This window comes from Amphiura filiformis, chromosome 19, assembly GCF_039555335.1.
Source record: "Amphiura filiformis chromosome 19, Afil_fr2py, whole genome shotgun sequence".
In the NCBI taxonomy this organism is placed as follows: domain Eukaryota; kingdom Metazoa; phylum Echinodermata; class Ophiuroidea; order Amphilepidida; family Amphiuridae; genus Amphiura; species Amphiura filiformis.
This window is the reverse complement of record NC_092646.1, coordinates 8013523-8028619: the sequence shown is the minus strand read 5'-3', so window position 1 is coordinate 8028619 and position 15097 is coordinate 8013523. Positions and strand designations below refer to the sequence as shown.

Genomic DNA, 15097 nt, shown 5'->3' with positions numbered 1-15097 from the left:
ATATTAGATATATAGGAATACTAGTATTACAATGAAATAAATTATATAATGAAGAGTTAATGATACAGAATTATTATGGTGTAGACCAAACATATCAAAATTCTATATAGATTTTACCACAGGAAAGTTTTAGTATTGAAAAATTCCAATATAAATCATCTTCGTATTTCCGTCCTTTGAGAAAGAGATTCAGTCAGTGTCACTTTATTTTGGAATCTAGAATGTTGTATTGAGACTTGTATCCAAGTAGCCGCTTCTTTTAAGACTCATTCGCGCTGCTTTAATGCTTATTTTCCTGTTGCAATAATTGATTCTGCTTATTTGTTGTTATCTCTTATTGAATCTTAGTGTTCAGTTCTTCACCTTTGCTTAATTTTATTTTCATTTTAGACATGTTTTCTGTCACAAGTTTGACCAACTGTATTCCAGAGTCGGCAGGGACAGTGACCATTTCATTCAGTCGACATAACGCAATCGGCAACTACGCAACTATTGGTAACATTTAGTATTTTTATGATATAAGATCAATAGTAATTTTGTTGTTTGAATGTATTACCAATACCCTGTACAAAGTGTTTATACCGGGTGTCCCAAAAGTCCCTTAACATTGTGAATTTGCCATAACTTGCGTTGGGTTAATAGTGTTGTTACAAAAATTGCACAGTATGTAGATAATTATTTTAGAAATGTTATGATACCAAACATGCCTATGTGGTCATGACCCTTTGGCATGAAATTAATGGATATCTACCGTACCGTAAAACCCACTTTTATAAACTCAAAATAAGTCTCGTCATTTGAGACGTGAACACGATATAACGTGTTATCATTTTAAAATCTATTTTGTTTAATTTGGCTGTGTTTGTTTGATTGTTTGTTTGTTTGTTTTCAATGCGTAATCTTCATTTTCTGTTTTATCTGGGTTTTATATGGAAACTACTTAAGATCTTTACTGAGGATTCGATGAATAGTTGTACGCGGTACGTTGTTCTCCATTGAAAGTCGACGTACTGATCACCTTGGGCTTTTCGCCACCGCTCTTCGTATGACATCAATGATTGTAGCCGATCTTCCTGTTCTTCCACGTCCTGCCCGAAGTAGATCATGAACAGATCCAGTTGATAGGAATTTCAGCACTAGTTGCTGGATTGTATTTCGGCTGGGTAGTGCATAATTTACATTAAACTGTTCCCAAAACATTGCTTCAGTGAATTTGTCCGACTTTGTCTCGGCAAAGAACCATACGACCTGAATCCGTTGATCTATAGGAAATTCATCTTCACTTAAAATGTTTTAAAGTAAAGTTTAATATTGTCAATTATCCTAATTATAATCTAAAACAGCAGTCACCCTTACGCTAAGCCATGCAATCCATGAATGTTCATACCTAAATGTAGCGTGCGCAGTGAGTGAACCAACTCTCTTGTTCAGGGAAGCACATCATTCATGTTCTTGAACAAAGAACACATGAGCTTGCTTTTGTGGGTTTGATACACACATATGTACAGTCGCACATTAAGGTCAAAGGGTCATCAATAATGCTGTTTTTGGTATCAGAATAATTCTAAAAGGTCAATCTATATGAATATGTTCTCCATTTTGGTATGAAGTAGGAAATATTTGAGATATGGCCAATTCACAATGTTAAGTTACTTTTGGGACACGCTGTATATCTGTCTTTTAAAATTGAACCTTCGAAAATGAATAACAAGTCATTAAGGGGGTACTACACCCCTAGCCAATTTTGTGCCTATTTTTTGCATTTTTCTCAAAAATTATAACACATTGGTGACAAGTAAGATATGTATATTATAGGGGCAAAGACTACAACTACTGTACTGAAAATTAAGCAACTCAAAGCAAGTAGTTATTGATTTATTGATCAAATATTGGTTTTCCCTCATTTTTGACTGTAACTCCACAACTGTTGTCTGTGCTGAAATAAAATGTCCAGTGCAGTAGCTGTAGTCCTTGCCCCTATAATATGCATATCTTACTTGTCCCCAATGCGCTATAATTTTTGAGAAAAATGCAAAAATAGGCACAAAATTGGGCAGGGGTGTAGTACCCCCTTAAAGGTAGGTGGTCAGATTTTTTCGTATTGTGTTTTGTACCTCACATTGAGGCCTGTACCAAAATAATCCAATTGCACTAGCCGTTTTGACATTAGAAGTAAAAACGTCCACAACTGCCCATAGAACAGTATGTGTGGTATACCACAATTGGGGATGAGGCTGCCACTTTTTCGTTCATAACATCTAATCGGAATATATTTTAGGCTTCAAATTTCACAGGGATTGTAAGAAAAATACTTCTTCTGATGCCAAAATCGCTATTTGATAGAAAAAGTGGGGGATGAGGCTGTCAATCAGATCACCATCTTTAAATATGAATAACAAGTTTGTTTTAAACATAATGTTTGTCTTATTATCTTCTAGAAATTGCCATTTCTGGAGCCCCAGTTGATACTTCAGGCACCAACCAAGCAAAAGAAGGTGTTGACTTTTTACTGAATGGAGTACACCAAGTTATATTTGAGCCTAACTCAATCATCGCTGAATTTACCATTCCGATAATTCAAGACACGGACATAGAATATGACGAAGAATTCTATGTCGATATTGTAGAACCTGCTGCAGGAATTAATGGTGGAAGGAGTCGAACCATTGTAACAATCAAAAATGACGATGGTATATAATACAATTTTAAAAAACCTCTGAATTTCTTAACAATGCCTTGAATAGGCAAATGCCTAAATGTTTTGATAATATTATTAGAGACACAGGTAACAGTGTGAAATTTGCAAGGCAATAAGCAACCTTTAGGCATTATTGACATGGTGCCTTCAGAAAAGAAAGTTTCTCATTACTGAAACCTAACTTTTGAGATGGTTGTATATACTAACCATAGGGCATGCTGGTTTACCGCCGCGTTAGAAGTCAATCATCACGAATCTTTTACACAAATCATTTCCGATTCGATTGACCGATGACGTCAAATATTGACTTGTCTTTTTTATCCTTTCTTTGATAACAGTGTTTTAAAATTAAAAATAATGTATGCATTTTGTGAGCTTTTGGGTAGTAAAAGAGTATGCTTTATATCGTTATGAATTCGGCAGACGGCCGAATCCGGATTCGGTTTTTTGGAAAATTTATGTTACGCATGCATTATTTTTGAATTAGAGAACAAGGGATCAATGCGTTACCTATAGAGGGCAGCATATCGATTTGTTAACGATTATCGTCGTTGACCGTACTGCGATGCACAGTTAGCTAACCCTCTATGCCACCCTCTTTTTATTACTTATCATGCTGTTATCATCTGATCTTCATTCAAAAATTGATATGCTGCCCTCTACCCTCAATTATGTACAGCATTGATCCCTTGTTCGCTAATTCAAAAGTGATGCATGTGTAAAATGAATTTACCAAAAGCCGAATCTGGATTCGGCCGTCTGCCGAATTCATAATGATATGTAGGAAATCAATGTATTAATCTGATAACGTTTTGTTTTTATGTAATCTTTTAGCTTATATCCAGGTTGAGAATCCCGACATAACGATTCCCGAGTCTGTTGGTCATTTTAAGCTTCTATTACACCGTGGCCCATTCATGGATATTCCGGGGTACCTAGACAATGATGTAACAATAGGTAAAATTATGACAAATTATCAGTACACATACGTCGCAGGTTTTGGGCCTTCATTTTACAACCTAAATTAAAAGCAATTTAATAATTACATTTCTGGTGCTCTCTTAATCGAGACTTAGTCACAAGCAGTTATGCCGAAAGTCCCATTCCTACTCTATTAATCTGCTGAATAAGCAGTAGTTGCTTGCGTGCTGGTGGCTTCCATTTGTGCCCTTTTGTATCTCTCTGCTGTATAGCTCCATGCCAAGTTGCCTTTTTCTCTTTTTTTGCTTTATAATTTTGTGTAATTGGTTTCTTTCATTATATTTGTTCAAGATATAATGCAATTCGACCGTTAGGCCGCGATGTTGTGCAGGTTAATACAATCATATCAAATCATATCATCGAGATGTCCTTTTCTCAAGTTTGCGTTTTTCTTATTAGACATTGTGATGTTTTTTCTCCATATTTGTGTTTTTCTTATACACAGTGGTTTCTACCAACTCTTTCGAAGGAGATACCGCAATCGCTGGATATGACACAGTGGGTGACTTCGAATCCTCGTCGAAGACTGTGACATTCTATGGAAGGACTCGTGATTTTTCCAAGACGAGTTCAGTGACTATAATTGATGATGATGTAATTGAAGAAGATGAAACATTTACCATCAGCCTATCTGGGAATGTAAATATAGCACCTGAGAGCAGATTGGTGAAAGTCACTATACTAGATGACGATGGTGAGAAAATAAAATACATGGACAATAAAAACTACCAACAAATTTTAATTCAGGTCTTTATGATGTTAGAGGAAAACGAGCCCGCTGAAACACGGTTGTTTGATGGCATGTATAACTGTATTAATTTTAAGTAAAGTTCAATACTGATGGCGCTATTTATCTTAAATCTTGATTACATCTTTACACAGGGGTTGACTCTTGTCTAATGACATTTAAACATCAGAAAAAATTCGTAACAAATAGGAAGGTACTTAAAATATATGTAAATAGCGCCCTCAATTTGTATACAAATATATAAAAAAAAATACCACAAAAAGGCAGAAAAAGATGAAAGTTTTAATAAAGAAAGGGAAATTAAGTGTATAGAATGATGGCTGTTGGTATTATCCAGGTTTAGAATTGAAAATAATATAATGTTTTATTAGACAATTTAACTGATCAATCAATCAATCCATACATCAATAAAATCAATGAATCAAACAATCAATCAAACTTTTTTATTCAAAAATACAACAATAACAATAAATACAAATTTATCTCTTACGAAGGAGATACCGCAATCGCTGGATATGACGCTGCTCGCTTCGCACATCTACGCGCTTCAATATCACCTCAAGATTAGTTTATACGCCTTCAAATACCCCCCCCCAAAAAAAACCCCATAAATCTGGCCCTGTTTATTTTGTAGTAATGTTCACAATTCAAAATGTCTACCTTCATTATTAACAGTTGTGTTTGAATTTGAAATTACTTGGTACTCTAGGTCGGTAAACATGAATAAGATTTAATCCTTCCCAGAGAAGTCCTTTTCAGAGGGCTTTTAACTACCTATCAACGTAAATTGATTAATTTGTTTATATACTCTCTCTTAATTTTACTCTTTACAAGATTTTTTAATATACTCTCGCTTCCCTTTAAGTTTTTATATTTACACATACGAAATGCTACCTATATTTTAGGTCGGTTTGCACTAGATGTACCTCGTGAAGTTGTTGAAAACCAAGGGCAGTTGGAATTCACAGTGACTAGGTCAGGCTTGAAAGGATCTGCACATGTAGGTGAGTATTATTTAATGCCTTCTCAATTGCATCCTTAATAATGAAAATAATTTAACTCTTTTTCAATTTTTATCATTGAAATACAAATTGCATTTTACGATAATGATATTGAAAACGACGAAATTGATCATTCGAAACTGTGAACTGTTTCAGTTGTGAGAGTCATCGGTGGAAGTGCGCGAGAAGGATTAGACTTTAATGGAGACACATACGACCTTGTATTTTTACCTGGAGAGAATGTTAAGACTGGTACAATTACGCTTATCGACGATAATGTACCTGAAGAAAATAAGATGTTCCGTATTGAGTTGGTAGAAGCTGATGGTGAAATCGACGAAAACCATCGGGATGTTACTGTGACAATCATTGATGATGACGGTGAGAAAAAATGCAGGTTGTTCAAAACAATCGGATGGCAAATTATGTTAGAAACTGCATCACACAAAGATTTTTAGCTAATTTAGGTGTTTGGAAATATTCGCACTTTGGTGTTTAGGAAGGATTTGTAAAGTTGTAAACGACAGATAACACCAAAATATATGAAGAAATTATGTCCAAACCGTGTTGAGTTTGCAACCATTATGTTTCTCATTTTCAAGAATGCTGGTTAACAATAGGCAGACTATTGTCTCATTTCATAAACAAAGACCCACTAGTATTGTTACCTTGCATTTGCTTTATAATCGTTCACCCAACTGAAACTATAATACCAGCTCATTGCTCATTGCACAGGTAAAACAGAAACATGTATGGTGTGGATTTAACAAGAGAAGATCTGATTTAACATAGTTGAGCTGTTTCCAATGAGTGTTATCTTGGTTTAATAGCTTTTAATGGGGTTTAAGTCCTGCAAAGGTCGGGGTGAATTCTACTGTAGACATGACTGCATCATGATTACAGTAAATTTGATTTTTCGTCTAACGGAAAAGTGACGCGCGGGTCGAGACACCGTGTGGTAGTATGGGTGCGGAAGTTTTTACTAGTTCCCCACGTACGTGTGATTGCGCAGGCGCAGGGAAAGGTGCAGGGAAGTAGTGAAATTACAGTACTTGGACGCTGGCGTTATTAATCAATGGGATGTCTGGATTACCTAATAAACATTTATGAGGTACATTAATTCCAAATATCCAGATGACTTCTTGCGGGAGGTGGTGAACCGCTACAACTCGACCACATTCATTAGTCTGTTAGCTTCCTAGCATAATTATGTCGATCGTCATTTTACACCGTGTTGGAGTATACCACCCTACGCCATGCATAACTTCGGCTATTTCTCTAGTCCATCTAGAAAACGAAAAAGTAATCTTTAGTGTCTTTTTATATAGATATTTGACCATTGTTTCAGTGTTCATTTTCGCTCAATTGAAAAACAAATACTCCTTCGAAATCAGTTGTACCGCGGCTGGGTGTCGTTATATATAATGTACCATACCGTTAATATTCGTATATTCCTTTATACATCGGACGCTACAGTTTTTACGCAAAAGAAATATTTGATTGAAATCCTTCCTTTTGGGCTATTTCAACCAGGTAACTCAGGCTTCCCTAGCCTGTTCATTAACTTTAATAGTCTTATTTTATTTTATTCTAACAACACTTATAGAAACTCGCCAGCATGGGGTACTGCGGTGTATTGGTAGAGAGGCATTAGAGACTTCATAGAAAACTAAATGTGAAATAATATTCGTTGCTGGCAAAAACAGTATCTATAATCTTGAAAATGGTTCTTTTAACTTCTAGTGACAACTTTCGGTTTTGAGCATACTGCGTATGCAGTCGGAGAGTCTTGTCAAACTTTGAAAGTGACAGTTGTGAAACAGGGAATTGGGCACGATAAAACAACTCTTCGTAAGTAAAAACAAACATTAGTGAAAAACGAAAATAAAATGTCATATAATGATTTAGGCCTCTAAACTTCAGTACCATGTAATATTTTTTTGGTTTTTTTTGTGTGTTTTGGGAAAACATTTCAAAAGCAGATAAATAGATAGAACAATAATCGGAGAAAGAATTTAATTTTTGCCGAAAGAGTGGAAGAAAGGAAATATATGGCATAATTTATAAAGCGACAATGACTGCTGATTATTAGTACGGCCTTTACTAAATGTGTTTACATTTGAATTGCAGAAGTCAGTGCCGCAAATGGTCGCAGCACCAATAGCGCCAGATACCCATCCGATTTCAGAACTCGGGAAGTTAGACTGACGTTTCTTCCCAATCAATATCGAAGTACAGTAACTATCGATATCGTTGCCGATTCTGTGGACGAAGGACAAGAAACCTTCGTTTTAGCGTTATCTGTGGTTGATGGATCCGGTCAAATACATCCAAATAACAACACGGCCGTCGTCACTATCCAGGATCAACCAGGTTAGGATCTTTTTTGATTTAACATTAACATTTGTTTAAATGAATGCCGAATATGAACAATTGCTGTCTTTCAATAACATTAAAGATCGATACATAGCAACAAACCAGTTAAACTAAATTGAATGTTCAATCCCCGGACGTTCACTGGGGGGGCCGTGGGTAAAGACTTGCAAAAAGTCTCAATTTAAAGAGACATTTCGGGATCCTTAGTCGCGTCCTCCACTTTTCGCAACTAAAGAAATTGATACCGTGACACCATCGGAAACCTATGTCTGCATGTAATTTTTGCAGATTCAGTAGCTTAGCATGAAATGCATAACTCGCAAATGCAAAATAGGAATCAAAGATGCTAATCTTACAGGTGCGAGTGATTTGCATTTCTTTGACATCTTTCAAACTTTGTATTTATCTTTTGCTATTGTGGCCTAACGTCACTTCTACAGCGAGTGTCCTAACAAGTTTTACACCACCGGGTAATTGAACCCGGGACCTCGTACACCATAACCAAGATTTCTAATCAATGAGTCACACTCTCTCTAGCTATATTTTTTTCTATATCGTAATTCGTTTCGTAAAGAATAGAATGCAGTAAAATCGAAATAAATTAATAAAGAAATGAATAAGACATGAGCAAAAACCACTTATTATTTGTTTAATAATAATAAAAAATGACGAAATATTAATCATGTGGATAATCTTAATGTGTATCATCACTAATACTGATCACAAATAGCGATTTGGTATCACTTCGCTGGTTACACATCCAATGCTGCATTTTGCATGCCTTTTTTGTTATCAAAGATAATTCATTTTAAGTATATATTGCCAAATTATATTTAATTGCATTTGATATTTGATATGCAGGACGCTATGTTTTCAGAGACGATCGTGTGCAGGTTATAGAAAGCTCCGACCATGTAACACTAGAGATTATAAGATCAGGGGACATATGTGATTCCGACATGGATCAATTTATACGTAAGTTTACAGGTTGTACACTTCGTAAATATTTCATCATAATTGCAATAGTTTACCTAAGTATGTACGTCTTCTTAACATTATTAAAACCAAATTAGGAAAAATGTAGTGGCTTGATATATCGTGATGAATTCGGCAGACGGCCGAATCCGGATTCGGCTTTTGGTTAATGTCACGCATGCATTATTTTTAATTAAAGAACACGGGATCAATGCTTTACTTATAGAGGGCAGCATATCACTTTTTTAACGGTTAGCATCGTTGACCATACTGCAATGCACCGTTATCTATCCCTGTATGCCGCCCTCTTTTGAGTACTTGTTATGCTGTTATCATCTGATCTTCGTTTAAAAAATGATATGCTGCCCTCTATTATGTACAGCATTGATCCCTTGTTCTCTAATGTAAAAATAATGCATGCGCAAAATAAATTTATCAAAAGCCGAATTCATAACGATATGTTGTATGTTTATTTATTGATCTGTTCGTTTTTATTCAGTCATTTCCACTGAGTCCAAAACGGCCGTTGCGTCTCGTGACTTCGTTAGTTTCTCTGAAATCCGTGTGATATTCAATCCGGAGCAGTCAACCTCCCGTTTTGACGTTAGGCTGGTCAATGATGAAAGTTTTGAATATGAGGAACATTTCATTGTAAAAATCGTAGATCAACGTGCTCCTGATGGTGAAAGCGTTACTATCACTATCACAGATGATGACAGTAAGTAGTGTATGTTCATATGGTATCACTTAACACCCATAAACTGTAACAAAAGTTTTTAGGCATGTTCTCTCTCTTCTCTCTTCTCTTCTCTTCTCTTCTCTTCTCTTCTCTTCTCTTCTCTTCTCTTCTCTTCTTCTTCTCTCTCTTCTCTTCTCTTCTTCTCTTCTCTTCTCTTCTCTTCTCTTCTTCTCTTCTTCTCTTCTCTTCTCTTCTCTTCTCTTCTCTTCTCTTCTCTTCTCTCTTCTCTTCTTCTTCTCTTCTCTTCTTTGCAAAAACGTGGTGACCAATGGGCGCCCAGGCGCCCCGCTTGCGACGCGCCTGAGTATTTTATTCAATTTTGAAAATAACATTGTTTATCCTCTCATACGACATTGTACTGAGTTTACATTACGGACCGAGCAAACGGTATGTGCATAGCGAGGTAAACTGATAGCGCCCAAACGGAAATTATTAATTGTTGTCCCCATTTGTTTTTGCCCAGGGCGCTCAAGAATCTAAAAAGTTGAAGTAATGATGGGGTTCAAGATCAAAAACTTTCCCAAATGTGGACAGCATAACACATCGACCAGGCACCAACTACATCCCAATATTATTGATGCACTGCAATAAACAATCTTGATTTTTTTTCTGGCTGAGTTCTACTTTTCGTCGACCGTTTATTTTTACCATCGCCATTTCTGCGCACAACCACCCTATATAGCGCCCAGGGCACTTGCCCCCTTGCCCCCTCGCTACGCCACTGTTTTAGAAATAGTAGCTCATAACACTGTACAAAAACGTTCAAATATACACTAGACTATTATTAGTTTGGGTTCACCCATCGGCCTCAAACTATCCGTTTCTAACTTTAAAAGTGTCAGCAAATCTGTCTCATGTTGCATATTGATTTGAATACGGGCCCTTAATCTTTACATTTTTTACGGGCCAGGGATGCATATCTGCACACCTAGAAAGCTCAGAAAGCCCCGCATAAATCACACAATTCATGCAAAATGGTGTGCTTTTGAGGTATAAATTGTCCGAATGTGCCCAATTCCTGTAATTTGGGCACACTATCTGCTAAAACTCACCCAAAGCGGGTGCTGTATTATTAGGCATTGCCAGATATAAATTTCCCTGAAAATGCACCCAAGCATGTGGCACATACCTGGCGGGAGGGGGATATGGTTCTTCAAATCTTTGTACTGGGATGTTGGAGTTTTGGATACTGACTTTCTCTAGCTAAATTTTTGCTGTTTTTGCAACCCAATAAAAAAACTCTAAAATTGTTGGCGCTTGTAGGGTCAGTTTTGTCCAAATATGAGCCTAACTAGGCGCATTCGTCTTCACTATAAACCCATCCATCGATATTCCAAAATCGCTGAAAAAGTACCTCAAAAGTGTGGCACATCCCCGTACATCTTAAACCAGGGAGAAACCCCTCCGCGATACCTGTATACCGTCAACAACCCCTGGGATTTAGGATGTCCTGCATCTCGTCAAACTACACGTGATGTGGGGAAAATTGAAATAATATGAAGATAACTGCTTTGATTCTGATGTATTATTTCTTTCCTAATTATCAATGCAGGCGAGTTCGGATTCGTTAAATCAAAATATTTAACTTCTGAATCTGATGATGGCGTAGAGATAACCATTGATCGAATTGGCAATGTTGTGACGGAAGCTGCTGTTGGTATGTATGTGACACTCATTTTGAAAACTGTATCCTTAATTCCAATTTTCTTGTCGTTTCACTTTAGCACCTTTGTTCCATAACCATTAAGGTATAGGACATTTTTTGCTTTAGCCCCCGAATGAAATGTATTTAATTATATTTGTAATCACTCATGTAGCATTGTGTTTGAATTTTACATCCGAACTAAGTGCTATTCTATTTTTATGGGCATTTTAGTGTCTTAATTGGCCCAAAATCTAATCGTCACCACCGCCCCCCCCCCCCCACCCATAGACTTTACGTGTAAAATATAAAGGCTCATAAAATTTAATAGCACCTAGTTCGGATATAAAATTCACACAAAATGCTCTTTCAGTGATTACAAAGGTAATTAAATACTTTTCATGCGGGGGCTATGTGAAATTGTTTAATGTATTCCTTGTACAATGAAATTTCACAATAAAATGTCCATTGGAAACCAAAGTGATTAGTGTGTGTTATTGGGTTGAAATGTGACTTACCGCTTAGATTTCACGACGAACATCATAATAATTCATATGTAAAGAACGGAAAATAAAATAAAAGAATATAGAGCTTTCAAAGTGTAAACATAAACTTTAATATAATACTCCTTAGGTCTATTAAGAAAACGTTTGGCATTCATGATTTTTAGGATTACGTACTGACCGTGATCGTGGAAATGCGACTGCAGGATCAGACTACATCCCGTTACAAAACTTCAGAGTGGAGTTTGCTCCGCTAGAAACGTCCGTATCATTCAGAGTAGATATCGTTGCCGATGACGACATAGAAGCTGCTGAAATATTTTACGTTGAATTAATCTATGTAACTCATGGAGATATTGTGTCTGGTACAACTGCTGTAGTTATTGCTGGAGAATCAACCTCATCCTCTACAGGTAGACATTTATTACGAAAAACCCGTTTTCTTTCAAACTGAATCATTTGAACAAGAATGTCTTTTGAACATGCATGTTATAATATGAATATTGACGAATTTCAGACTTACAATTCATTTTGTTTGCACTCGACTGTATAAAAGGGGACCATTGGCCCAATGAGTCGGCCTTTTCCAATTTAACCCCACCAGAACGACCAGCCTATTGGATTAATCAGCAAAATTGCTGGAATAATTTCACCACGCAAAAAATGGGGGTGAATTATTAGCAAAATCCTAATTGGTGATTATAATGAAGATATCATGTAATTGACCAATCAGAGGCAATGTTATATCGGCAGGTATCTGATAAGCTGACTGACCTTTGAAAAGACCGCTTTATTTAATGTGTTAATTAAAACAATACAATTAATAAGATTACGAGATCAATTAAATTAATGTATTTGGATTCTCTGGCATAAAATTGTAGGATACCTTTGTATCAAAATTTGCTTTTGCATCAAGGTTAAACAGAACTTTGCCAAACACATTGGTGTCAAGGTTTAATGTATTGGAAGGAGGGCAGGGCTTCTAAAAATGAGGAAATTATGGGGTAAAAACAATGTCGGAACAACCTTTGCAAACAAGTTAAAATACCTGATCAGGTACGTAATCTGAGGTCTGGAAAAGTTGTTTTTTTTGTTTCCACAACCTTACGAAATTCACCACAAACATATCGTTAGTTTTTAATATTTTGTCGTGAGGTTAATGTCTTAATTAAAACAATACAACATAGGATTACATAATCAATTAAATTGATGTATTTGGAATCTTTGGCACATTGTAAATAAAATTTAACCTTGAAACATTTTTTAATCAAGAAATTTGATTTTTACCGTTCAAACTTAAATTTGACATTTGAATTCAAAACAATAGGAATGCACTTGTACCTGATTAGGTATTTCTGTATCTGATTAGGGACAAGGTTTTGATTACTGATTAGTAATTCCTTATGATCCTGCTATAAGTCTGTAATACTCATCATCCTTCCATTATTTGGATATGCATATCCTATGATAATAAAAGAGAATCAAGTTTCTGCCTTCTAAATATTGAATATAATATCTTAAGTTTAATTATCATTTCTTTCACTAGGTGTTCCGTCAAATCTTCTCATTGGCATTGCTGCAGCAGGAGGTGGGTTCATCCTTGTCATGTCCATTGCTTCACTTGTCTGCCTTGCCGTTTGCCGATCAAGATCATCTGCAGCTACTACTGTAGTTCGATCTAAACGTCCTCCGATGGCGCTCTTCCAGCAAGTTCACAAGACAGGGAGGGTTACTCGAGGGCACATGCAGCCAAGGATGTATTTTCCTGAAGCCAATTTTGTTAACCCTTATACCTTTTATCGACGTTGATTGCGCAGACATAATATGGAAGTTCAATTTACTATTTTACACCTGTAAACTTTTTGAAATTTTTGTGTTCATTGTAGTTCATGTTATTTAAAATAACATTATTGATGTGATTCGAGTTGGGTGTGAAATCTACTTTATATTAAACCTAGATTAATAGACATGGTTTAACATTGAATTATTGTACAAATATATTGGGGTTAATGACTTGTGTCCTGATAGATGAGCATGTTATGGATCCTAGTGTAGGATGGATATGCATGAAGTAAACGTAGATTATCATGATTATTGACCCATACGATTATTGACTTGAAATGAACAAGATATATTAATATTTATAGAAATATGAAATATTGACATTATGGACAACGTATAAGTATATTAAATCCAGATCTACATTAAAATCTCCGACTAAGTCTTGCACGTTGGATCCCATCCCCACGTGGCTTTTAAAGCAAGAATTACTCGAGGTGTTGCTTCCCGTTATTACAAGACTCGTGAACGCTTCGCTATCCCAGGGTCAGTATCCTGCTTCATATAAGAAAGCATGTGTGATTCCACTTATCAAGAAACCCAATACAGACCGTACATGATCTCAAAAACTATCGTCCTATATCTAACTTGAGCTTTATCTCGAAGGTCACGGAGACGGTTGTCGCGTCTGCACTTCAAGATTACCAAGAAAAGTATGGACTGTATGCAAGTAGGTAATCAGCCTACCGTAGGTGTCATAGTACCGAAACTGTAAGAGTTCACAATGATCTCCTGAGAGCTCTTGATGAAGGAAAAGAAGGTATTCTTGTCCTGCTTGACTTTTCGAGCGCTTTTGATGTCATCAACCATCAGAAATGTCTTAATCGGCTCACCCGAAGGTATGGTATCGGCGGAAGACTGCACGACTGGTTTGCATTATATATCTGGGCGAACGCAAGAAATTATAATCGGCAATCAAGTCTCGGAACTGCAACAGTTACATCAAGGTGTTCCTTAAGGCTCGGTAGTTGGCCCACTCTGCTTTGCTATGTACTCCGGCCCTTTGAACCGTCAGGGTTATAGCGCGTTATTTAATCTGATTCAACTCGTCATGGCACGTATATTTATTGGACGTATAATACCTTTTGGCGTCACGAAAAGTATTGTACATAAAATATTATACGTAACATACGGAGTCTGCAGCGCGCTTAATGAATTGTTCTGATCAAACATTAATTTGATTGAACTAAAATTAAATCGATTGCTCATAATGCGAAAAGGAAATCGGGATTCGTTGCGATCATTCAATCTGGCGTGAAAAAGAATGGCAGTTTTATTAAATCGAACGCACTAGTTGCGAAATTGACCAGGAAAACCTATATTATATATAATGTATAGGCCTATATGATTGGTTTTAATTGTAATGTTTTATTGTAGGCCCGTAAGTTTGATATTGTGCATGTGCGAGGGTATGCCCTATGATGTGTGATATGGGTGAGCGAGTAGGGGGTGTGATGTGCGTGGGGGTGTGTGTGTGAGAGAATTGTGTAGCTTTAACATTGTACATATTTTATATATTGTTTTCTACTGAGACTAGTTACCAAACTAGTAGTTACTAGTCTCAGGTTTCCTATGAGTAGGTATGTCACAGTGGC

The 15097-nt window shown here is 36.4% G+C and overlaps 1 protein-coding gene across 1 annotated transcript; it reads left to right on the top strand.

Annotated features, from left to right (window-relative positions):
- Positions 1 to 392: 392 nt before the first annotated feature.
- Positions 393 to 7287, top strand: LOC140140358 (FRAS1-related extracellular matrix protein 3-like). The gene is made up of 7 exons (XM_072162118.1): positions 393 to 495; positions 2439 to 2690; positions 3533 to 3655; positions 4125 to 4373; positions 5333 to 5431; positions 5585 to 5809; positions 7172 to 7287. Exons 1-7 carry the CDS (start codon positions 393 to 395, stop codon positions 7285 to 7287), a joined length of 1167 nt encoding a protein of 388 aa, XP_072018219.1.
- Positions 7288 to 15097: the final 7810 nt, after the last annotated feature.